At 45.6% G+C, this 24561-nt stretch overlaps 1 protein-coding gene across 1 annotated transcript in view; it reads left to right on the forward strand.

Annotated features, from left to right (window-relative positions):
- SHPK (sedoheptulokinase) overlaps positions 1-14469 on the forward strand; it is a 27486-nt gene extending 13017 nt beyond the window's left edge. The window contains exons 3-7 of the mRNA XM_008060751.1: positions 5082-5265; positions 5848-6000; positions 6946-7121; positions 11959-12159; positions 13818-14469. Of these exons, the coding sequence (XP_008058942.1) occupies positions 5082-5265; positions 5848-6000; positions 6946-7121; positions 11959-12159; positions 13818-14266 (1163 nt within the window). The 3' untranslated portion in view covers positions 14267-14469. The remainder of the gene's footprint in view (positions 1-5081; positions 5266-5847; positions 6001-6945; positions 7122-11958; positions 12160-13817) is intronic.
- The last annotated feature ends 10092 nt before the right edge of the window (positions 14470-24561 follow it).

Here is a 24561-nt window from a genome sequence, read left to right on the forward strand (position 1 = left end):
GGAAGGCTGAGGTGGAAGGATCACTGAAGCCCAGCAGGTCGAGGCTGTGGTGGCCGGGAGTGTGCCACTGCACTCCGGTCTGGGCGACAGCGTGAGACTCCAACTCAAAAAAAAAAGAACTCTTGTTTTATAATAAAAGTGGCAATCCAAAAATTTTTTTAAAAGGGGACCAAAACAGTTTTGGAAGCAGGTGAAAGGATTGAGAAAAAGTTGCTGAGATCCCACTTTCAACTAGGAAAAGAATCTCAGCTTTAGGTTTAGGCAGGCATGCAGCTCTAGAAGTAGACTACCCCCAGGAGGAGCCTCCCCATTCCTGCCTCCCCCACCCCCACACCTGCCTCTAGGTGAAACTTAATATGATGCCAAGCAGGTGTTTCAGGTGCATGATCTCCAAAGTCTTTATCTGTAACATGCCTCCCTGTTGGGTCCTGGCCAGGGATACTAACCAGAGATTGCTTGGAAAGAGCCCTTGGAGTCTTTACCACCTCTGTCCCCTCTGCCTGCAACATGTGTCCCCAGATGTTCTTTTTTTTTTTTTTGAGTCGGAATCTCACTCTGTCTCCTAGGCTGGAGTACAATGGCATGCTCACAGCCACCACAGCCTCTGCCTGCTGGGCTCAGGTGATCCTTCCTCCTCAACCTTCCAAGTAGTTGGAACTACAGGCACGTGCCACCATGCCCAGCTAATGTTTTGACTCATTATAGAGATGAGGTCTTGCCATGTTGCCCAGGCTGGTCTCGAACCCATGGGCTCAGGCAGTCCTCTCGCCTACCTCCTCCCAAAGTGCTGGGATTGCAGGCATGAGTCACTGCACCCAGTCCCAGATTTCTTAAGGCTCCTTTACTCCACTCAAGTCCCTCCTCACATGTCACCTCAGAGAGGACTTCCCTGCCCCTCTTTTTGCTTATCCTATTGTACATTTCTTCATAGCAACCAAAAGCACCTGGTATTACATATTTGCTTGTTCATATTCTGTATCCATCCCTAGCATATAAGCTTCGTGTTCACTGTTGTAGTCTCAGGGACTTGAACCAGTGCCTAATATGTATTGGATACCCAATAAATGTATCACGTAGGAGTGAATGAATAAATATGAATGAATGTTTCAAGGCTTGGAACTAAGGAAATAGAAGCAGGCAAGTCTTTTTATTTGGTTTGCTCATTTAAAAAAAATTTTGTTTATTTTTATCTTTTAGAGATAAGGTCTTGCTATGCTGCCCAGGCTGGACTTGAACTCCTGGGCTCAAGTGATCCTCCTGCCTTGGCTTCCCAAAGTGCTGAGACGATTGGCATGAGCCACCATGCTCAGCTTCTTTGATTCTTAATGAGAAAACTTATAGGAAAATATAATGGTCTTGGCTCCCAAATCTGGCATCTGAGATCAGACACAGCCATGATACAGCTTCATGTGGCGTATGCCCTGCTTTGCTTCATGGTAGGCACCGTGCTGCAGTGGAAGCCAGATTCTCATCTCCGTTCATTAGATATGGGGTGTTCTCAATTGCTCTTGACCTTTCTGGATTGGCACTTAATGTCAACACTCTTCCCATTCTGCTGCAGTGGTTATATTTATGTTGCATGGAGATGTGGGTAATATCTCTTGTTTGAGGAAAAGAGAGAACAAAAGATATATAAAGGGGCATGTTCTCTTTCTCAAAAACTGTTGGAAAAGTCTGGGGACCATGCACAGAGTTTAGAGCTACAGGTTCATTATTATTGTCATATTTGTTGTCATCATTCTCTTCCTCCTTATCAGCTTCACTAACATGCATTGAGCACTCATTGTGCACTAGGTACTAGTCTAGATGCTTTACATGTGTTAACTTATTTAATACACATAACCCTATAACACAACACATAACACACACCCCTTACCCTAACTCAAACTCTTTCCCCTTGCTCATAGCTTGAGAGTAAAGTCAACACACAGAGGCAGGCAGTGCCATTAGGATCAGGAAAACAGAATTATACGTGCATCCTGCTTCTGAACTTCCAGATAGTAGTTGTCCCTAAGATGCCAAACTAGCTCTTTCCCTCCAAGATCAATTTCAGGGGAACATAAGAGAAAAACACCAAGAAAAGAGAAGAATGCCGTCAGAAACCCTGGGGGTGATGGAGCTCTTTTGAGAAGGTGTATATGGATGGGTTGTTTGAGTCTTGGGCAAGAGACAGACAACTTTGCCCATGGAAGGATAAACCAGGAGGGGAATTGCTGGTTCCTTTGCTAACAATGACTCTGGAACTAGAGGTACCTGTCCCCGCACCCACAGGAAGACTGGTGTCTTTAAGAATAAAATCAAGGCAGAGGAAAAAGGCAGATGTCCCTTTCAAGCTCCAGGGCTGGTGTAACATAGTTTTATTGGAGGGGGCCTGAGAATATATTTCATGGGGATAGATTATTTGTGGATTTATCTGTGGATCCACCCTAGGACCCATTCATCCTGTCCAGCTCATTAGGGCTGATAGAGGCAAAGGCCTGGCCCATTTATATTGCCTGACAGAGTAGCCAATATTCCTTGGGAAAATGAGCTCACAGGCCAGGATAATGAGACATTTGAAGAGTACATCCATTTCACAAGGAAAACATTGTGCTAGCTTTTTTGATGGAGATCCTATTCAAAGTAAGACTATTAGAATGGACACACTAAGGTTTAAATTATCTTGATACACTAAATAATATTAAAGGAAAATATCAGCAAGGATATCACAAAAGGAAACATAAGAAGAACCAAACAGAAATATTAGGTATGAAAAATATAATAGTTGGAATAAAGAATATAATATATGAGATTAATAGCAGAATGGATAAAACATCAGAACAATTTATGGAATGAAATACCAGATTGAGGAAATCTATCAGAAGGAAGAGGGAAAGGACAAAGATGTAGAAAATATAAAAGAAAAGCTAAGAGATATTGAGGATACACATAGAAGTACTAGCATCTGAATAATAGGAGACTCAGGAAGGAAAAAATAAAAGTGAAGAGGGAGAAATATTCAAAGAAATACTGGAGAAATAGTTCCCATAATTGACAAAATAAGATGGAACACCCCAGGTTGAAAGGGACCACAGAATGTCAAAGAGGAGAGATAAGGAAAACCCCACAGCTAGATATATTCTAATAAAGTTTTAAGGATATCAACGACAGAGAAAATTCCACAAGCTTTCAGAGCAAAAGATCAGATCCCATGTTAAAAAAAAAAAAGGAGCAGATTGACAGTAGATTGTTTTTTCAACAGCAACACTCTATGTAAAAATACAATGGAATAGTATTTTGATTATCTCTGGCTGTATAGCAAATTACCTCCACACTTAGTGACTTAAAACAACAAACTTTTTTTATATCATATTTTTTTGGGGTCAGAAATTCAGCAGGGCTCAGCTGACTGTTTCTTCTATGTGGCTTGTGGTATTCATCTGGTGGAGAGACTGGTCAGGAGGGTTCAAGGTGGCTTTACTCAATGCCTGGTACCTTGGTGGGAAAGGCTGAAGAGTTGAGCGTGCCTGGAAATGGTCTGCCAGTTGCCTACCTGACCCCTTTCCATAGTCTCTTCAGGGTAGCTGGGCTTCTTCTTTTTTTTTTTTTTTAAAGTTGACAGACTATTTTATTTTCAAATATAATTTTCAGTAGCAAATCACTTTACTTTTTTTTTTAGAATTAGAGGGACAATCATTAAAGTTCTACTAATTTCAGCAACATGCTATCAGCTTCTTATTTTTTTTTTTTAAAGATGTGGGGTACAATTCAGGATTAGGTATATAAGTGGTCATTATACAGGTAGTGTTTGGACCTCCCTTTGGTCCGGACCCTCTTTGCCTGGTTTGAGATAAAGTAGCCTCATTGATTTTTTTTTTTTGAGTTGGAGTCTCACTCTATCGCCCAGACTGGAGTGCAGTGGCTGCTCCCGGCCACCGCAGCCTCGACCTGCTGGGCTCCGGCGATCCTTCCGCCTCAGCCTTCCGAGTAGCCGGAATTACAGGCACGCACTACCATGTCTGGCTAATTTTTTGATTTATTGTAGAGATGAGGTCTCGCCAAGTTGCCCAGACAGGTCTCGAACCCGCAGGCTCAGGCAATCCACTCACCTCGGCCTCCCAAAGCGCTGGGATTACAGGCTGAGCCACTGAGCCTGGCCACTTCATTGATGTTATATGCCCCTTCCCCCTTGGCAGTTTCTGGCTAATGGTAGCTAGGCTTCTTACCTGGAGACTGGTTTCCCACAAAGAGAATGCTCAAAGAAGCTGAGTGGGAGCTGCACCACCTCCTTTGAGTACATTGGGAGTTCCAAGATGTCATTTCCTCCACATTCTGTTGGTCAAGCAAGTCACCAAGGGCTAGTCCATGTTCAAGGAAAGGGGATTTAGACACTAGGAGGAGTAGCAAAGACTTTGTGTCAAATAGTGTTTTTAAGCACTGAAGAAAAAGTACTTAGGACCTAGACTGTTATAACTGATCAAACTGGCACTCAAAGATGAGAACATGAAAAAGTGTTTGGAGGCATATAGCCCTTCAGACACTTTCCCTTAGAAAGACCTACACTGGTAACAGTTTTGGAGAAAATATTTAAATGAGAGCAGAGAAAAATCCAGAAGATGTCATGAGAGATAAATGAAGTAAAGATGACCAGATTTCTTAGTAAAGCTTGACATCTAAAAAGTAATTAACTAAGACCTAAGAAAAAGAGAAAATATATTGGTAGCCAACCAGAACCAAACCTAGATAATTGTTATCATGATGAGGGTTGGAAGCATGGAGACCAGGGAACATGAGATTATGTCAAATGTCTTCTCTTATAGGGTGGGGGGATATGATATCAACTTAAAAATGAATAAAAAGAAACATAAGAAGTTAGGCAAATGGAAAGAACATGTGACTTGCCCAGGGCCACACAGCTGTTATGCAGTAGAGTTGAGTACTAAACCTGGGCAACCCTGCTGCCAGTACCCTTGTGTGAGTCAAGCGTTATCATAGGGTGATCAGTGTCTATGCTGTAACCCATCCAGTGGAGTAGACTCAAGGACAAGCCCGTGCCTAGTCAGTTGATCTTTTCTCCATTTTTGGTTATCTTTTTGTTTCAGGTTGTGAATGGACAGAGGGAGAGGCCACCACTGTGTTGGAGCCCAGAGCCGTGAGCCACCTGGTCACTTGGCAAGATGGCCGATGTAGCAGTGAGTTCCTGGCTTCTCTGCCCAAGCCAGAGTCCCATCTCAGTGTGGCCACGGGGTTTGGCTGTGCAACCATCTTCTGGCTTTTGCAAAATAGGTAGGGACACCTATTCTTTGAATTTGGGGCTGGGTTTCCAGGAGAATGAGAGTAGGTGGGGCTACGTTTCCAGGAGAATGAGAGTGGGTGGGGCTGCATCAATGTCAGTCTGTCCTTTTAATTCAGCCTGCTGGACTGTGCCTCAGCGAGCATGGCCTGACACAAGGTGTGGTCACAATACCTAGACTGGGTCCATAACTGCTTCATTTTGTAGAGGGCTTTCTATTGATTATTCAGTTCTCACCTCGAAGGGAAAAGGTGGTGACAGAGAGGGCAAGTGACTTGCCAAGAGTCATGTGGTGAGTTCACGGTGGGGTCAGTCCCGTGGGACTGCTAAGAAGGCCAGTGTCCTGCTCTTCCAGGTTTGACGCTTCCTTCTCTGAGTCCCCTCCCGTAGGGCTGACTTGGGCTGGCTTTTCTTGGAGTAGCTGGGAGGTCCTCACCCCAGAGGGTCTGGCTGTACTTGAGTCACAGCATTGGGGTTGTGGCTGCTGCCTTGCTATGCCATTGCCCACACCTAGGTGCAGCACATGCTTTCAAGTTCATGTTAGACCACTGAATTGTTTTCGATATGAAAAACAGCCCAGAGTTCCTGAAGTTCTACGATGCAGCCGGCACCATCCATGACTATGTGGTTGCCATGCTGTGTGGCCTGACAAGACCCCTGATGTCTGATCAGAATGCCGCTAGCTGGGGATATTTCAACACCCAGAGCCAAAGCTGGAACTTGGAGATGTGAGTATAACCCCTCGTAGCTGCTGCAGGCTGAAGGTCACCTACAGGGCTGGAGCTTCAATAGGGGCTTTCCATTGGGAAATGGCGGAGGATCCCTAGAGGCCAGAGATCAGGGTTCAGTGCCCCCAGCCTGTTCCCATCACTGGGCATGGGTGGGCCCAGTGTAAGTTGAGCCCTGGGGAGGGGGGTTCTACCTCTTGTCCTCCTACCCTAAACCCTTGCCATGCTGTCCTGTTTCTCCATAGCTGCCAGACCTAGGTCGGGCTCCCTGCTCTCTGTGACCTTGGGTTCAGCCTGTAGAGATCTTTATTAAATATATTTAACACTAGGATTAAGGAGAGTTAGTAGACTCAAGGGACATTTTTAAAGTTCTTTTTAAGTGACCATTTACCTTTTCAGGTACAGAAGTCCAGTGCCCTGTAAGTTCACTTCCTTCAGGGCCCAAATTCTGAACTCTGAAATAAAACAAAAAAGCACCTGGTAGTTCAGGTAAAGGACTTTCTAGCATGTTTTGTAAATTGACAGCCCCATATTCACTAACCCTGAGTGATGAATGCGTTTGATATTCAGGAGGCTGATAGGTTTGACTTTGGTTTGAACTGTTCTAACCAATCATAACTGCACTGAAACTCCGACTGCCTCCCTTGACAGAGTGTTTGTGTTCCCTTTAAGCACAGGAGGCCAGAGTGTATTGATACCTTTAAGCTTTGTTTCTCTCCTGGAAGGTGACTCTTTTGAAGCCAGTGTGCACTATTTGCCAAGCCTGAGCTCATGGTTTTAAAAAAAGCCAAAGAGGCAGTGACAACATTGGATTCTGTCCTTCCTTCCCCTATGTGTGTCCTATAGTGCTGTTTCTTGCTGAGTTTTCTAGAAGCAGCAAAAAACAAAACAAAAAACCTGAAGACCAGGTACGGATCAATATAGGTATCCACTTTTGTTTTACAGACTGAGGGGTGTGGGTTTTCCCGTCCACCTGCTCCCAGACATCGCTGAGCCTGGCAGTGCAGCAGGCAGAACTTCCCACAAGTGGTTTGAAATCCCAAAAGGGACACAGGTGGGAGTAGCCCTGGGTGATTTACAGGCCTCTGTCTATTCCTGCATGACCCAAAGGACAGATGCAGGTATGTTTTTCTTTTGTGTTCTCCTGAGACTTACACTGCTGCCTCCTAAGCATCAGCTCTGTGTGAAGAGCTGAGGGGCACACAGAACTCAGCAGCCCCAGTATCCTGCTGGAGATTGCTGATTGATTATTCTGTGAAGAAGAAAAACACCCTCCTCCCTACAGGTGAAGCCCTCTGCTGAGAGAGCTTACAGGCCAGCAGAGCGTGTTCTGTCCCTGAGCATCTCTGCCAACACTCTCTAGGGCCAGGTAAGGGAAATGGCTCTCTCTAGCTGGCCGGTTTCCAGGTGACTCCATGACCAAGAAAATGGATGAGTAGATTAGGGTTTTTGTTATGTATTTTTCAATGAAAGTTATGTCAGATCTGATTAGAAGTACAAAATCTTTTCTGTATTCAGGGCTAGAGAATCACGGTGAGGTGGAGGCAGTGGTCTGGGCCAGGGATTGGCACACTTTTTCTGTAAAGGGCCAGATAGCTGATGCTTTTGGCTTTGTGGACCTTGCAGTGTCTGTTGTAACTGCTCATCTCCGCTGCTGGAATTCAAAAGCAGCCATAGACAGCATGTAAATTAAGGGACATAGCAGTGTTCCAGTAAAACATTATTCATAGACAGTGAAATGTGAATGTCATATAACTTTCATGTGCCATGAAATATACTCCTTTTGATTTCTTTTCAACCATTTAAAAATGTGAGAACATGCTAGTTGTATTGTAAGAAGGTGCAGCCCCTTTGGAAAACAGTCTGATAGTTCCTTAAATGTTAAACATGGATTTACCATAGAACCCAGCGATTCCACTCCAAGAAATATATCCAAGAGAATTGAAAACAGATGTCCACACAAAAATTTGTACACAAATGTTCAGAACAGCATTATTCATAATAGCCAAAAGATAGAAACAACTCAAGTGTCCCTCAATTTATGAATGGATTAAAAAAATTGGTATATCCATGTAGCTAAAAAGGAATGAATATCTAATAGAAGAACAACTTAAGCATTTTACATTTTAAAGAGTTTATTTGAACTTTTGGCAATTCATGAATCAGGGTAGGTAGCACCAGACTCCAAGTGGTTAGCATTCTACTGGGACAGGCAAGAGAGGAAACTTTCATAAAGTATTTGCAGAAGCCAGACAACAATTTTGATTGGTTAGAGTAGACAGTTCCTTGTTAGAGGTTAGCTGGTAGTTTCTGATTGGTGCAGTTTCTAGTTTTAATTTATTGTTTACACTGGGCATTGGTTTGTTCGCATAGGGATTTATAATGGTAGTGCCACTTTAGTCTAATGGCCTCCCAATTAGAACTTTTAAAAACAATTTCCCCCTTTTGGTCAGCCTTTCATTTATGAGAGATTGTACAACATCGCTCTTATGACATTAGGCTAATTGAAGAAATATTCCTTTTGCTGCGATTCTCATTTTTGTTTTTTTAATCACAGTGAGACCCCTGGTATACCATTGACGATGGGCTACAAACACACATTTAAGACTGCAGTGCACCAGGGAGATTATAATAATGACTATCAGGAGGCTAATACCAAAAGGATGAAGTGTGCTCTTAAACAATATCCCCATGAATCAAACCAACTAACATTTTTATAGAAACAAAAGGAAAAGGTCATTGATTAGAACAAACTGTAAATTCAGTCTGAGTCCAGAAGGAAGTTAGTCAAGAAGATTTCTAGATCTGAGCCTGAAGTGTGTTTTTCTGATTTGCAGTTTGAATGTCTCTTGATATGGCATTGGGGATTTCACCGAACTCCCTGAGTGGTTCACACATCAATGAGGGTTATCCTCTGAAATTGCATCAAGGTGTCCATCTCCAGCTTGTGGACTTTCAGGAACAGAGCACTTCTTGTTCTTAGTGATTCCAAGTTGGAAAAGTGGGAGAAAATTGGATTGGGGGAACCTAGAAGAATTCAGGATCCAGTCCTGTCTTCTGGTAGATAATACAGTTTGAAAATAATGGACAGGGCTATAGTCTAATAACAGATGTACTATAGTTTTTTCTGAAATGTCATTTTTCCCTCTATGGTCATTCCGATTTCTATCAAAGATAATTAGATTAAGACTAATTTGATTGCAAAATAAGTTTAGTTTCATCAAGCTTGGCCTGTTTACACGGTGCAACAAGACTATGACCACGGAGACTCTTTTTTTTTTTTTTTTTTTTTGAGTTGGGGTCTCACATCTGTCACCTAGGCTGGAGTATAGTGGCGTGCTCACGGCCACCCCAGTGTCGACCTCCTGGGCTCAGGTGATCCTTCCGTCTCAGCCTTCCAAGTAGCCAGAACTATAGGCACACACTATCACGCCCAGCTAATTTTTAAAAAAAATTTATTGTAAGATGAGGTCATGCCAAGTTGCCTAGGCTGTTCTTGAACCCGTGGGCTCAGGCAATCCTCTCACCTCAGCCTCCCAAAGTGCTTACAGGCTTGAGCCACCGTGCCTGGCCTAGACTCTTTTTAAGTTTGTTTTGCTAGAGCCTTTTGATATGGAATCTCAGATTGGACTTTTAGAAGCCTTTCAAGGCTAGAAAGTCAAACCAAGGCCAACTTCAGACTTTGCCTGCAGTATCTATAGATTTGGGTGAATTCCTCTCTTCTCAAGAGTCTCCAAAATATCTGGAGGTTCCTGGGCCTTTCAGGAATTGACAGTTTTTACTCACTCACTATAAGGCTTGAAACCAGGCATTCTATGCACATTCTTGAATACGACATTCCAGTCAATATAACCAGTGTTTTCAATTGTATCCTGTTATAAAGAGAACAGATTCCTTTTGATCTTATATAGATAACTATATTGCCATAAACTAAAAACATTCACAAATAGCTTTCCAAATTCTAAAGGATCAGAGAAAGTAAATATTTACATTTTTTATTCACAAAGGTGTACTTTACCAAATTGCTGGAAGCTATGGGTAGCTTAAAATAAAAGGAAACAATATTTTCTTTTCTTTTCTTTTCTTTTTTTTTTGAGTCATAGACTCACTCTGTCACCCAGGCTGGAGTGCAGCGGCACTCTCATGGCTACTGAGTCTCGGCCTGCTGGGATCAGGTGATCCTTCTGCCTCAGCCTTTCAAGTAGCTGGGACTACAGGACCACACCTGGCTCATTTTTTGATTTATTGTAGAGACAGGGTCTCTCCAAGTTACCCAGTCTGGCCTTAAATCCCTGGGCTGACATAATCCTCTTGCCTCCACCTCCCAAAGTGCTGGGATTACAGGCATGAGCCACCGTGCCCTGCAAAATGTTTTCTTAAATCTAGAAAATAAAACATTAATGAACCAGCAATATTTCAAATGATAAAAATCATAAAAATATTATCCTCTTCATTTAGTTAGTCCTCTGTAATTAATTCTTGTTCTGTTTGATATTGCTTAGCAGTATCATGAGCTCATTTTTTTTTTTTGGAAAGTAGGATTTATTGAAAGGACAGAAAATTTCCCAGGGTGGAAGGGGACCCGAGGGAGTTGCCTCATGAGCCCATTGGTTTCCCCATTAGAGTTCTGGAAATTCTTACCTATTCTAATGGTATAGGATCGTAAAGTTATCAGAAATCTGTATTGTAGAGTACTTGGCAGAGTCATTCCCTTGAGAAGAAGAGACAATTTTGGACTATGGCTGATTGCAAATGCTGTTAGAGAAGAATCAAAACAATATTTGGCTATGGATGTCAAGACTGAAAGTAGCTTGTTTCTCCCATCAGTGAGCATGTGGAGAAACAAAAACAAAAGCAAAAAAAAGGCATTCTGATGCAGATTTAATAATGATGCGATTGACAAGAAGATTTGGTTATTTTCTGTAGCATATAGCATTTAATATAATAACCAAAATTATTATTGACAACATTATTCCAAGACATATCAGATTTCTAGGAATTTCATATAATTTTCTAGAATGCATATTAATAACTTATCTATACAACTATAACTCAAGGGAGGTTAAGTACCATTTCTTTTTTTTTTTTTTTTTGAGTTGGAGTCTTGCTCTGTCGCCCAGAATGGAGCAGTGGCCGCTCTCAGCCACTGTAGCCTCGACCTGTTGGGCTCTGGCGATCCTTCCACCTCAGCCTTCCGAGTAGCCAGAATTACAGGCACGTGCTACCACGCCCGGCTCATTTTTGATTTATTGCAGAGATGAGGTCTCACCAATTTGCCCAGGCGGGTCTTGAACCCGTGGGCTCAGGCAATTCACTTACCTCAGCCTCCCAAGGCACGGGATTACAGGCTGAGCCACCAAGCCTGGCTAAGTACCATTTCTTATTTGACAGTGCTTCCCATATAATCTAAAGTCTCAAATAAACCTAATTTTAAAGATCCTTCAGACATCCAGGGGTCCTCTGGGATGTTCCAGAGTTAGTTCAAGGTCAAGCTAATTTTTAGAAAATGCCACCTTAAAACATGGTATATTGATAACTTTCAGATAGAGGCACTTAAAAAATAGGAAATGCAGGGAGAGGCTTTCTCTGAATGCAATCCTCCCACATCTGCTTCCCAAAGTGCTGGGATTACAGGCATGAGCCACTGTACCCAGACATAGTTATTTTTTATGTTTAGAACAGTTCGCATCCACTCTTTCAGCATTTTCCAGTGATATAATGTATCGTTACTAGTTATAGTCATCTTGCTGTATAATAGATTGCTTGAACTTATTTCTCCTATCTGACTGTAAATATGTATCTTTTGACCAAAATGTCCCCAATCCTGCCCACCACTCCAGCTCTCCTAACCACTTTGGACATATTTTCAAAACTAGCACATTCTCTCACCATCCTGTTGTGACTTGTGGCTGCTGAGTTAGCTCTCCAGGTCTAAGCTCTGCTTTCTTTGGACCCTAGTTCTCAACATCAGCACCTCGGTTCAGTTGGCAGCCGCCATGCCTTCAGGATTCCAGCCGGCACAGACTCCAGACCCCATGGCTCCAGTTGCCTACTTTCCATACTTTGACAGGACCTACCTGGGGGTGGCAGCGTCCCTCAACGGGGGAAATGTGCTGGCCACATTCGTCCACATGCTGGTTCAGTGGATGGCAGATCTGGGTAAGGTGTGGCCTACACAGTTGTGTGTTCTCTACTTGTTCTTTCCATATGGCTGGGTCTTGGATCTCCATGTGCTCTTTCGGCATCCAGATTCAGGTCTCAAACCCTGCCAGCTCCCGGCATATTCCTTCCTTCCTTAGGGATCTGAGCTGGTAGCCTCTTTTCCTCTCGTTCTCTAAGTTGCCATCACCTACTCTCTTCTTTGGATGGGGCATCTTTCCCGCTAAGCTTGACTGTGGAATATCATAATTATCTCTTCAGCTTCCTCCACCCACAGTCTTACTTTCTCTATCAGTAAGCCCCTGAGTTTCTTGCATTTAAGGTTTTCCTTCTGATGACTACAGATAGCTGAAAATAGCCTGACCAAAATGTGGATGAGTGAAAAGACCCTTGGTATTTTACAATACTATAAAATCCTCATAGTACTTATTCCTGGTGAGTAGTTCCTGACTCACTTTCTTGAAGGCTCCCTGGAAATTCTGAAGCCCTCATGCTCCTTTCTTTTGTTTCTGGGGTAGGATTTATGAGATCTTCTTTTGCTCCACATATACAGATGCTTCTTGTCTTACAGTGGGGCCACATCCCAATAAACCCATCATAAATAAAAAATATCATGAGTTGAAAATGCATTTAATATACTTAACCTATCAAATGTCATAGCTTAGCCTAGCCTACTTACACATGCTCAGGACTCTTCATTAGCTTATAGTTGGGAAAAATCACCTAACACAGAACCTACTTTATAATAATGTGTTGAATATCTTGTGTAATTTGTTGGATACTGTACTGAAAGTAAAAAGCAGAATGGTTGTGCGGGTTTTCAAAGAACAGTTTCAGGCAACCCTTTTTTCAGGTTCTCTCCCACTTGGGCACTTTTTGTCTTCTTAATAAACTTCTGCTTTCTAATAAAAACCCCCAAAACCAAAAAAAATACAAAACAAAATAAATTATGGTTTCTACTGATTGCACATTGCTTTCACTCACCAGAATGTCAAAAAATTAAATTGAGCCATCGTAAACTGAGGACCATCTGTACAGTGAAATATATAACCTCCTTCTTCCAGGAGAGGTTCCCTTTGCAGGCATCTAAGGTGGAAGTGGAAGTTCTGTGCATCTATCCAGGATGAGGGAAATCATGGCCATCAGATGCAATGGTAGGAGCTCCAAATCAGGAAATTGCAGGGAATGTCCAATCCAGTAATAGGGTCAGGCACAGACAGCGATGAACACATGGGAACCTTATACTGGGTGTACAGAGAAGTGTTGTGGACTGATGTCCATCCTTTCAGACTGGCCAAGGACAGTGGGATTGCTAGGGGAGTCCTGGGATTTCTGCGACACTGCCAATGTCTCTAATAGCAACCATGATGACAGTTGTTAATCAGTGTAGTCATTTGGTCTCTTTGGCTAGGAAGCCTAGGTTAGGGTTAGGGCTCACAGCAACACTTAGTAGACAGCTCCCTGTGTCTGGCTGGGGCCTGCAATGAGACAGCTGGTTGGGATATGGGCAAGTATAGTTAGCCTGACCATATGAGTCCCTGAGCCCAGAAGTTGCCAGCCACAGTGTGAGGAGAAGCGACACCATGGGAATTTTCTACTGTTTCAGCCTGCACGGAGGGGCTGCCTGAGCTCACTCAGGTCTTCTCTATTTCTGGCAGGCCTGGAGGTTGAAGAGTCCACTGTGTATTCACGCATGATCCAGGCAGCTGTGCCGCAGAAAGATACCTGCCTGACCATCACCCCAACAGTGCTGGGGGAGAGACACCTGCCAGACCAGCTAGCCTCAGTAACCAGAATCTCCTCCTCCGACCTTTCCCTGGGACATGTGACCAGGGCCCTGTGCCGAGGCATTGTTCAGAATCTGCACTCCATGCTTCCTTTTCAGCAGCTCATAGAGTGGGGAGTGGAGCGGGTGATGGGCAGCGGGAGTGCGCTGTCCAGGAACGAGGTGCTGAGGCAGGAGGTGCAGAGGGCTTTCCCGTTGCCCATGTCCTTTGGACAGGATGTGGATGCTGCTGTCGGGACAGGGCTGGTCATGCTCCAGAGAAGCCTCAACCAGAAGGAGTCTAGTGAGCAAACTCTGCAGACTGCTACAAATTTTACCTAATTAACATCTCTGACAACCTCTGGGTCATCTTTTCCTGGACAGTTCTGTGGACAGCTTTCAAGCAATGCTTGTCATGAGGCACTGTCATGGCCAAAACTTACCTTCAGGACATACTGTAATCAGCCATGAGTTACCAACCAGATCCAAAGTTAGTGTCTTCTAGAAGAGACCCACCTGGGAGGTGTTTGCAAATGTAAATGTGGAAAAAAGACACACACACATACACACACACAGAGTGAGAGAGAGAGAGAGAGAGAGAGAGAGAGAGAGAGAGAGAGAGAGAGACAGACAGACAGAGACAGAGACTAAGAATGTATCCCAGCCTCCTGTTCAGCAGGCTCATCTGGGGTTTGCCTATAGACAGAAAATAAATGTGGACTTCAGACATCAAAAATCTGGTGAGTATGGCTCCAAGTAAAAAAGAAGACCCACCTTGTATGATATGAATCACATCACATGCACTGCTGGAAAAGTCCTTCCCTGCTGGATTGTATCATGTACCAGTGTCCTCTTCTCCTGGCCACAGCTGGTTAGCTGGGGCAGGGGTGGCTCAAGCACAGTGAAACAGGCTGACTCAGATGAAGATGCAGAAGTCTGTTCTGGCCTTCTTGCTGGTTGTACTTACCTCCAGGAAACCTGCTGCACTGAGGCTGCCCCAGGTCCTCACAACATAACCGGCTTGAAGGCATGTCACAGGGAAGGAAAGGTTGGTGGCATGACCAGCAAGGGGGACGCATGCTGTGTGGCCAGCACCAAGCTCTTAGATTATGCACATTGTGCCCATGAATCTGACAAGGCACCAGCAGCACCCTTTTCCAGGAGTGTGACTGCAGCAGGATGTTTTTGACCTGCACATCCCTAGACTTCTTGGGCAGGAATGCAGCCAGGCAGAGTCCTGCCCAAGGGAGGATGCAGTTTAATCAGAAGCCCTTATCTCTCAGGCCCTGGCTCTTTCTCGTGTTTGGGGCCTGGTTGGCCCGTCATGTGTTCCTGGCTCAGCAGAAACATCTGCTTGAGTTGGTATCCCTGGAGGGATCCCAGAGCATCTTAAGTCTTCCTGTGGTTGCTAGGCATGGCTATGGGATGGCTTCCAGGAGAGGGCCACCATCACAGTATCTACTCCCAGACTCCCAAAGGACCCTGGGCTTAGGCAGGCCTGGCTCTGAGGTACTCAGGCACCTGTGAGTTTGGGAAGCAGTCATGTTGTCTCCTTAAAAATTATGTGCCTGCTGGAGACTTAGATCAAGGCAGCCGCCTCACTGTACTCACTGAATTTCAGGTACTAAAGCCCATTCTTCCAAACTTTGTACCTTTAATAGAACACACACCCCTCTGCTTTGGGAAGACCAGGAATAGCACAGTCATGGAGCTTGGGTCAGGAGATTGCACGTAGCTCAGGAAGAGCTTTTGCCGGTTGTCCCGAGAAAAACCTTGCTCCAGTGTTCGACCAGGATGAATGGTTAGAGATCACTCAGGAAAGTTGTATACAGTGGTTGCAGCTTATCTGCATTTTCATTAACCATGGTCTGAAAATGTTAAATGGAAAGTTTCAGAAACAAACATTCCTAAGTTTTCAATTGCACGCTGTTCTGAGTAGTATAAAGAAATCTCTCGCTATCCCACCTAGGACATGGACCATCCCTTTGCCCAGCACTTCCAAGGTGTAGACACTTCCCGCCCACTAGTCACTTAGTTATCAGGCTGACTGTTCACAGTGCTTTTGTTCAAGTAACCCTTATTTTAACTTCATAATGGCCCCAAAGCTCTAGAGTGGTGAGGCTGGCCATTCAGATATGTCAAAGAGAAACCGTAAAGCACTTCTTTAAGTGAAAAGGTGAAAAGAAAAAAAGATCATCTGCTGAGGCTGCTAAGATCAATGGTAAGAATGACTCTTCTATCTGTGAAATTGTAAAGAAGGAAGAAGAAATTCCGGCTAGTTTTGCTGCCACACCTCAAACTACAAAAGTTATGGCCACAGTGTATGATAACTTTTATTACAATATATTGTTATAATTGATCTACTTTATTATTAATTATTGTTAATCTGTTACTGTGCCTGATTTATAAATTAAATTTTACTATAATAAAATTTACTATAATTTCTATATGTATGTATAGAAAAACATACTATGTTTAGGGTTCGGTACTATCCTTGGTTTTAGGCATCCACTGGGGATCTTGGAACATTTCCCCAACAGATAAGGGGGAGCTACCATAATTTTTCTCTCAGCCAGAATGAGTTAAGATGTCATCAAGTTGGGCCTCCAGAGAAAGGCTATGTGAGTGAGAAGGATGGGCTGAGGGACAGCAGATAGCCCCATCTGTTGGAAGCAGCCCGGCCCCTTGAGCTCAGGGAGGCAGCCTGTCTTGCATGCTCAGGGTGCTGTGGATGGAGTCTATAAATATGAGAGTAGGAGCTGGATGGGCATCCTATGAGCTCAGGCAGCCCAGCCTGTGCCCAGCATGGCCCTTTCTAGACTACATGTCCTCTTCACCTCTGAGGACTGAGCCTCGGCCAGTTCAAGTTTGTCAATGAACAGTCCTGCTGTTGCCTCCATTGCATGTGACCTGGGGCCTCTGGGGCTGGAGGCTGAGCGCAGCTGCCTGAAGTCATGGCACGCATTGCTTCTACCTTCCTTCCTGGGAGATGCCAATAAGTGTCGATGCCAGCATGCTCCTCAGTAGATGAACTGGGCTCCTGAACTGGGCACTAATGTCCTGCTGCTATGAGCACAAAGTAGGGCTTCACTTTCTCATTTGATCTGCTTTGCCTAGTGAAATGTGCACAGTGGATACGTGTCACTTCTAGGCAGAAGTCTTCAGGGGCCAGTGAGCTATTTGCTACTTCTTCCCTTTGCTACAAGTGACCAGTGGTGCTCTAGAGAGTGGGACTCTGTGAGCCTGGGTCCCTGAGTGAGGACAATATGGGGTAGAGCCCTTACCACCCAGTGAGGGGATGCACTGCGAAACCAAGAAATAAACCCTTGTGTTTGAATCCACTGAGATTTGGGGGTTATTTGTTCCCACCATGTTTGAACCATAGTTTAGTTCATCCTAGCCACTGCAGCCACAGTGGACTATATGTGAGACTGGGTGTCTCAGTTGCACCCAGCACAGACCAGATAGTTTTATTTACTGAGCACCTAGTAGGATCTGAGTGTCCTTTCAGGTACAGCTACGTGTTGTTGGATTTCTATCACTAGGCAATGAAAAAAACTCCATGATGGTACCTGCATGCCCAGAAGGAGGAGCAGTTCATTCTTTACACAAGCAACACTGAACTGGGCCTCCAAGAGTTTCCATGCATGGATTCTAACAACAGTTACCATTCTTTTGAGTATTACTGGGAACTGATTGAAACTCTACTTGTTTGAACTCATTTGATCTCTATAATAATTCTAGAAGGTGGTACTGTTATTCCCATTTCACAGATGGAGAAACCAATACTCAAAATAGCAAAGTAACTTACCCGAGAGCACAGTGCTAGGATTCAAACCCCAGAGCCCACTCTCTTTAGCATCTAGGTAGAGGGTTAAGGCTAGGTAAATATATTTACATCAGAGTGATTGGCATGTCCAGGTGTCTGATGTAACATGGTCACAGGGAAATAAAAAAAATATCGTAGGAGTTGAGGTTGGGAGTGTTGGCCAGATTGTGAAGGGTCTTGGATGCCTGGCTGAGAGTTTCTTGGGGGCAGTGGAGTTTGGAGGCCTGGGCTTCATGGGCCTTATGAGTATAACTGACAGTGTGGACACTGGACTGCAGGAGGGGTGTTATAGGAGGCAGAGAGGAGGCTATAAAGGAGGCCTGGAGAGATGGTGGGCCTGACTCCGCCTACCAGCCTCCTCTCTTTTCCCTGCCACACACACACTGCCTTTGGCTCTTGACTCTGTCCACATGACCTCTGTTTTCTTTTCAAGTGGACCAAAAGCTCTTTGAGAGTGGGTCCCTGTTAGGTGTTCTCTTCCTGTCCTCCTGCACCTTAGCTTAGCTGATGCCTATATTTGGAAAGTCCTCCTTACAGGGCGGAATTCTATACCTCTTCCAAGCCCCAGCCCAAATGCCAACTGCCTGCCAGAGTCTCCCTGGTGGGGGATCTGCCGTTGGATTATAATTGCAACTGGAGTCCAGGACCAGCTCAACTTTGGCTGTTGGTACCACCTGTTGGCCCCAGAGCCCTAGCCTGTATCTGTCACAGGGTGTCCCGCCCTGCCTAGTGTCAGAGAAAGCCTGTATAGGTCTTCCTGTCTCCTCCACCGTGGGCTCCTTGAGGGCAAAGACCCCTTATCTACCCCACTGCTCTGCTGTGGGATTCAGAAGGCACAGGCGGGTCCTTGCTCTCAGCTGCGCTTAGATGGACAGGCCAAGTTTTTGAAAGTGAGATATTCTTGATGTAGAGATGCTCACTTGCATGACTCATAAAACATTAAGCAAACCTTGTTTTTTTCATTAAAAAACAATTAGTCATAATCTCGGCTAATGGCCGGATACAGCTCAGCAGTCAGCAGATGTGGTCCTCATGCTGCAATAATGAAGATGAGACTGAGCCTCATGCCTGCCAAGAGCTTTGCCAGCTTGCAGAGCCCATTCACACCCAGTGTCCTTACTGATCCCCTGAAAAGCCCTGTAAGGCAGACAGGGCATATGCTCTGGACCATTTTGTGGAGGAAGAGGCAGACCCAGAGGTTCATCTATCAGCCCGAGTCCATACAGCCAGCACCAGGCACAGATGGGCCTCTTCTATCCCAGATCCCATATGCTGATGCTCTACCATATGCCGACTTGCTGGCCCTTCTCCCTCTTGTTCCCTGACCCTGTCCTGGGACACAACTCTCCAGAGCAGGGCTCCAGTGTTCTGTGCTGAGTGGGTGCCTATTCCCTCCCCAGCTCAGACTACCAGCTTCAGTCACTTTCAGAAGGTGCTGATCCTGCCTTCCATGGGAGTGGGTCTTTTAGACTCATGTGGGCACCCAGTGACTCTAACACATAGACCAAATGCGGAAAGGAAGGTCGCTTTCTTCCAGGTTTGCTGTTTGCCATCTGGATCAGAGACCATTTAAAATCTGGGAAGCAAGACATAAAAATTAGGGAAGCTAAATCCTGGTACAACATTTAGAAAGCTCACAATGAGGTTAGTAGGGTTGTCACTGTCCTTGGGCAGGTTACAGGCACCTGTGGTGGTGTCTTAACCACACTCCCTGGGGTTGGGACTGACACCACTGGGTTCCTACCTGGTTCCTCCTGGAGATGCCAGACTGATGGGTTCCGATTTGGTTCTGATCAGGCTTTGTCAACACCTAGGAATTTTCTTGTTTCTGTCTGTGCCAGAAAGACTGACGTCACATCTGAGAGGGACCCAGGTGGATGGATGGAGAAAAGAAATTTGGCTCTTACTGCCAGGGTCAAGAGCTCTACTTAAGTCAACGTGCCCCCTGGTGGCAATACTAAGATAAAACTGTGGCCATTAGCAGCGTTGGTGGTTTTTAGCATCTGTCATGCCAGACTTGGCCCAGCCACCTGCTGGTGCTGCCTTTTGTCCACATCAGACCTGAGCTTGGAGAAGTGCCCCATACTCTGAAGTTCCATCATTAAAACTTGATCCACTCACAAGAAGTTTTAATGGGTACATCGTTACATAGATTCAAGAACACCGTGTTTCAAACTATGACCCAGAAAACCACACTGATAGCAGTGAGGCCCAACCCTGAGATCTTGTGCCCCTCACCATGTTGAGAGTTTTAGTAGAACCACTCAGTGCAGGTGCTGCTTGGATAAGGCCAAGCCAATAACTATTGGGTGCTACTTTGGGCAAGGCATAGTGCTAAATTCAGGAAGGGATGGGGGCACAAGCACCTTATCTCACCTTGAAGCCATTTAAAATCTGCAAAGTAGGACACAAAAATTAGAGAAATTAAACTTCAATACAAGCTTTAGGGAGCTCCAGATGAGACTAGCACAGTTGTCATGGTCCTTGGGCAGGTTACGTAGCCTATCTATGCATTTCCTTTTTGGTAAATTGGGGACAAAGTCGTACTCACTTCATGAGCTTTTTGTAACAGTTCAGTGAGATGGTGCATATAAAGGGCTTATCCCAGAACCTGGCACATTATATGCACTCGATAAATAGTCACAATCAATGTTGTTGTCATTGTGACCACAGGTGCTGTGCCAATCACCATAGGAACTGTATCGGTTGAAATTTCTATAGGAGTTTAGAGGTGAGCACTTTAGGCAGGGGCTCTTGAGTGGGGAGGACTTTGGGAGCAGGTGGGATTTTGATGGTGGAGTCCCAGCATCCCTCAGGCTCACCTGGTACCTGGAGATGGGTCAAATGGTGTAATGGGAGGAGGGAAGGGGAAGCGTGTGGAGGCAGCACACGCTTCTAGGCAGAAGTGTGGCTGGGAAGGGATATGTCCAGGTGACAGAAGATAGTGGGCCATGGTGGGAGAGGAGACTGGGGCTGTGGTCTCAGGGTATGAGGATGGAGGGTGGGGCTTTGTTCACTAGTAGGGACCCCTGAGAGACAAGAGGTGCTATCAGGATGAGGTTCTAGGAATTTTGATTGGGATATGACAGGCACTTCTGGTCTTTTAAGTGAGAAGAAGGGGCTGCCATGTAGAGGTGGGACAGATATGAGCCACAGAAACATAGCCCAGGTAGAGAGGACAGAGAAGGAGAGGTTGACTGGGGATAGTGGTTCAGGCCTGTAATCCCAGAGCTTTGGGGAGCCAAGGAAAGAGGATCGCTTAAGGCTAGGAGTTCAAAACTAGCCTGGACAACACAGCAAGACCTCATTTCTACTGTATATATGTATATATGGCAGAAATACACCTATATCTACATCTGTATCCAGGTATGGTGGTACACACCTGTAATCCTAGCTACTTATAAGGCTGAGGTGGGAGGATTGCTTTAGCCTAGGATTTTGAGGCTGCAGTGAGACCCTGACTCTTAAAAAAAAGAGGAAAGATTGGAGTTAACAAAGTGCACCAGATTTGGTGACCAGAAGAAAGTGGGTACCTTTAGAGGCAGGGAAGGCTCAGGGGGAGCTGACTGTGGAGGGAGAGGGATGTGCTGAGAGGAAGGGGTTTGTGGTTTTCACCTGTGGCTTCAGGGAGGCAGGGATGGAGCTCAGAAGAGAGGACTGGGCTGGACATCTGGGTGAAGGAGTTACTGGCTTGGAAACTTCAGACAGGTCCTTGAGAGGGGAGGGGTGAGGGTCTCCAGGGCAGGTGGTAGGGTGGGGAGAGAGAAGGCTGAAGACTGAGTCCTGGGAGACTGGTACCATGTGGACTCTGGGTGATACTGTTAACACCTGAGGGCTCTCTTCACAGAGGGGACACATTTAGAGACATGTACTGTCTTCACTGGAGGCAGAAATCACCTTGGAGGCTAAGGCGATGGTTGTGGAAGAAAAGTGCAACCCTCCTCTTCCTGTTGCTATGATCCATGTGGTTGGAAGGAAAACGACCCCAGAGGACTTGTGAGTGGAGGAGTCACTCCTAGTGAATCTTCTACATTATAGATACCACTTCTGGGTCTAAATGTACCCCAAAGAATAGAAAGCAGGGATATGAACAGACAGGTGAATACCCATGTTCATAGCAGCATTATCCTCAATAGCCAAAAGGTGTGAGTAAACCAAGGGTCCACCAATGGCCACGTGGATAAATAAAATGTGGCCTACTCATCCATTGGAAGGTTATTCAGCTGTAGAAAGGAAGGGAATTCTGACATGTGCTATGTCACAAAGAGACAATTATTGTAGGAGTTCACTTACGGGGGTGCCCAGAATAGTTAACTTGATAGAGACAAAGAATGGTGGCAGTTAGGGATTTGATGGAGGGTCATGGACAGTTATAGTTTAATGGGTACAGAGTTTCCGTTTGGGATGATGATGAAAAACTTCTGTGGGTGAAAGTTGGTGATAGTTGCACAACAATGCAAATGTGCTTAATGCCACTGAACTCTACACTTACAAACAGGTTAATATGGTAAATTTTATGTTATACATATTTTGCCACCATTTATAAAAAAGAACTAATTCTAAGGTTCCTACTGACTGAAGCTAAAATGACACATGTAACATAAAAAGGTGACTGAGCAAGAGGTGTGATGTGGCACGGCGGGGTGAGCCTGGCTTTCATGCCCAGACCAGCAGTGCGACCTGGGCAATTGTCCGATTACCTGGGAAAGTGGGTATGACAGTCTCTGCCCTCCCTCTGCCCAGTGCTGCTGAATGGCCCAGGAGAGTGGTGTGGAGAATGCTCTTTGTGAAGTGTCGCACAGAATTGATGGGGTGGCTGCACTATGAGGCTTTGCCTCGGGGGTCAGAACTTTCCAGCTATTCAAGGCAGGACTTTGGGGGGCCTTTCTGGCACTGCTCATTTCAGGCTGTGCCTGACCCATGGCTTATTGGAGTCTTACAGGGCTCCTGTGGGCAGCTGCAAGGGTGGTTTCTGTGGGGTATTTGGACTTCTGCCTGGATGTATACCCAGACTTTGCAGCTTTTCACGACCAGATGCCAGGAGAGAACTAAGCCATCTTGTTCTGTTTATCTGCTGTATGTGATGACTTAACATCTCACCTGTGCATTTAGGATGGTACGAGGTGAAGTGACAGCACATAGTTTTCTGTGCTCTGTGGTTCCCTAAAGAATCCCAGCTGAGAAAGGGACCTGGTGAACCTAGAAGCTCCACTACCACCTCAAACCCAGCCCAAGGTTTGGGCACACAGGGAACTGAAGGACCAAGGAGACAGGGACTGGTTCCAGGTTGCACAGGGTCTCAAAAACAGGCCCCCAAGTGCCAAGCCAGTACTGTGTGGTAGGTGGCATGACTATCCCGTTCCTTCTTCCTTTTGAAAATGAGCAGTTGTAGGACACTGGTTTTTATATCTCTGACTGTAAAAGTGCACCTCTGGGACTGTTTCTCAGACTTTCGAGTGCAGGACAGTGGGCTTGGGAGGTCGAGCAGCGCCTTCCTTTCCTGAGAGCGGAGGCCAAGGCTCTGGCTGGCTCTGGTAAGTGCTTTGCAGCCTTGGCATGGCTGGAGGAGGGGCAGCAGCTAAGTGGTTTCTGAAAAAGGGCAAAAATGATGGGAAAAGCTTTGGGATCCTCTGGGAATCAGAGCCGCAGCAATAGCAGCTGCTGTCATTGCTGGAAACGTTTTCCTTGAGTGCCAGAGTGCGCCCACAGTACACTCCTGCTGATGCGGAGTAGCCACGGCCTGGGAGGGGCCAAGGACCCTCACGGAGGCAGGGAGGCCGCTCTTCTCCCAAATCAGCCGGACTCTCCCTTCCAGTAGCCACCGCTTTTGAGCTCACCAGCACCTGCTGGGTCTGGGGTGTGCTCACATCTAGCTGGTGAGTCCTTTTGTTGTTTGGTGCAGACTTTTAGGTTTTAGGATGGCATTAGTGAGTGGTCAAAAGCTGGGTCCTGCCACTCTCCAGCCTGGTGACTGTGGACGGATCAACTGGCCTCTCTGCGCCTCAGTTACCCCATCCGAAAACGGGATAATAACAGTGGCTGGCTGCCTCAAAGGTCATCGTGAGGCTGAAGCAAGTTGTCGTATACTTAGCCTGACTTGTCGTAAGCACTTGGGAGGTGAGAGTGGTGGTTGTTATTATCAATGTTTATTATATTTACTCCTGTACCAGAGTCATGCTGGGGTGAAGAGGTTGCAACTGCTGCTGAGGCTGATGGTTTGCGGCTGGAGGTTTTCAGAGGTTTGCCCTCTCCGTGGAGTGGAGGAGTGTGGGACTGAGTGAGAGCCCTGGGTTCTCGTCCCGGCTCTACTCTTTCTTTTTTCTTCATCCTTGGGCTGGGAGGTTCCCAGGTCTTTGTTCCTCTTTAGGGAATGCTCAGGTAGGACAAGGGGATGAGAATGATCTGGGCTGGGTCCTGGGCCACTTTCTCCCAACCTCTCAGAGAGTCACCAGCCATGAGAGGGAGGTGGAGAGGGTTATGGGAGAGCCACACCCCAGGAGTCTTACCTAGACTGGGGAGAAAAGAAGGAAGCCTTCTCCCAGAAGGTGGGCAGTTGTCCTTTGTGGCTCTGAAGTTCAGAAAGACCCAGAGGTCAAACCAGGCCTTTGTGGGTAGGGTTGATTTTTCAGGATCATCCTTTAGTTCACATTGAGGAGTCTGTGTGAATCTTGTATAAACCGGAACCACCACCTCCAACAAACACCCAATACTTGTCTGCCTAAATCACGGTAGGAAATTCCCCCATCACTGTAGAATGTTCTGTGGTGACAAGTGCATCACCATGGGCTCAGGTGCAGTGCACACATCC

This window comes from Carlito syrichta, unplaced genomic scaffold (genome assembly GCF_000164805.1).
Source record: "Carlito syrichta isolate Samal-C Ts95f unplaced genomic scaffold, Tarsius_syrichta-2.0.1 Scaffold304713, whole genome shotgun sequence".
Taxonomy (NCBI): domain Eukaryota; kingdom Metazoa; phylum Chordata; class Mammalia; order Primates; family Tarsiidae; genus Carlito; species Carlito syrichta.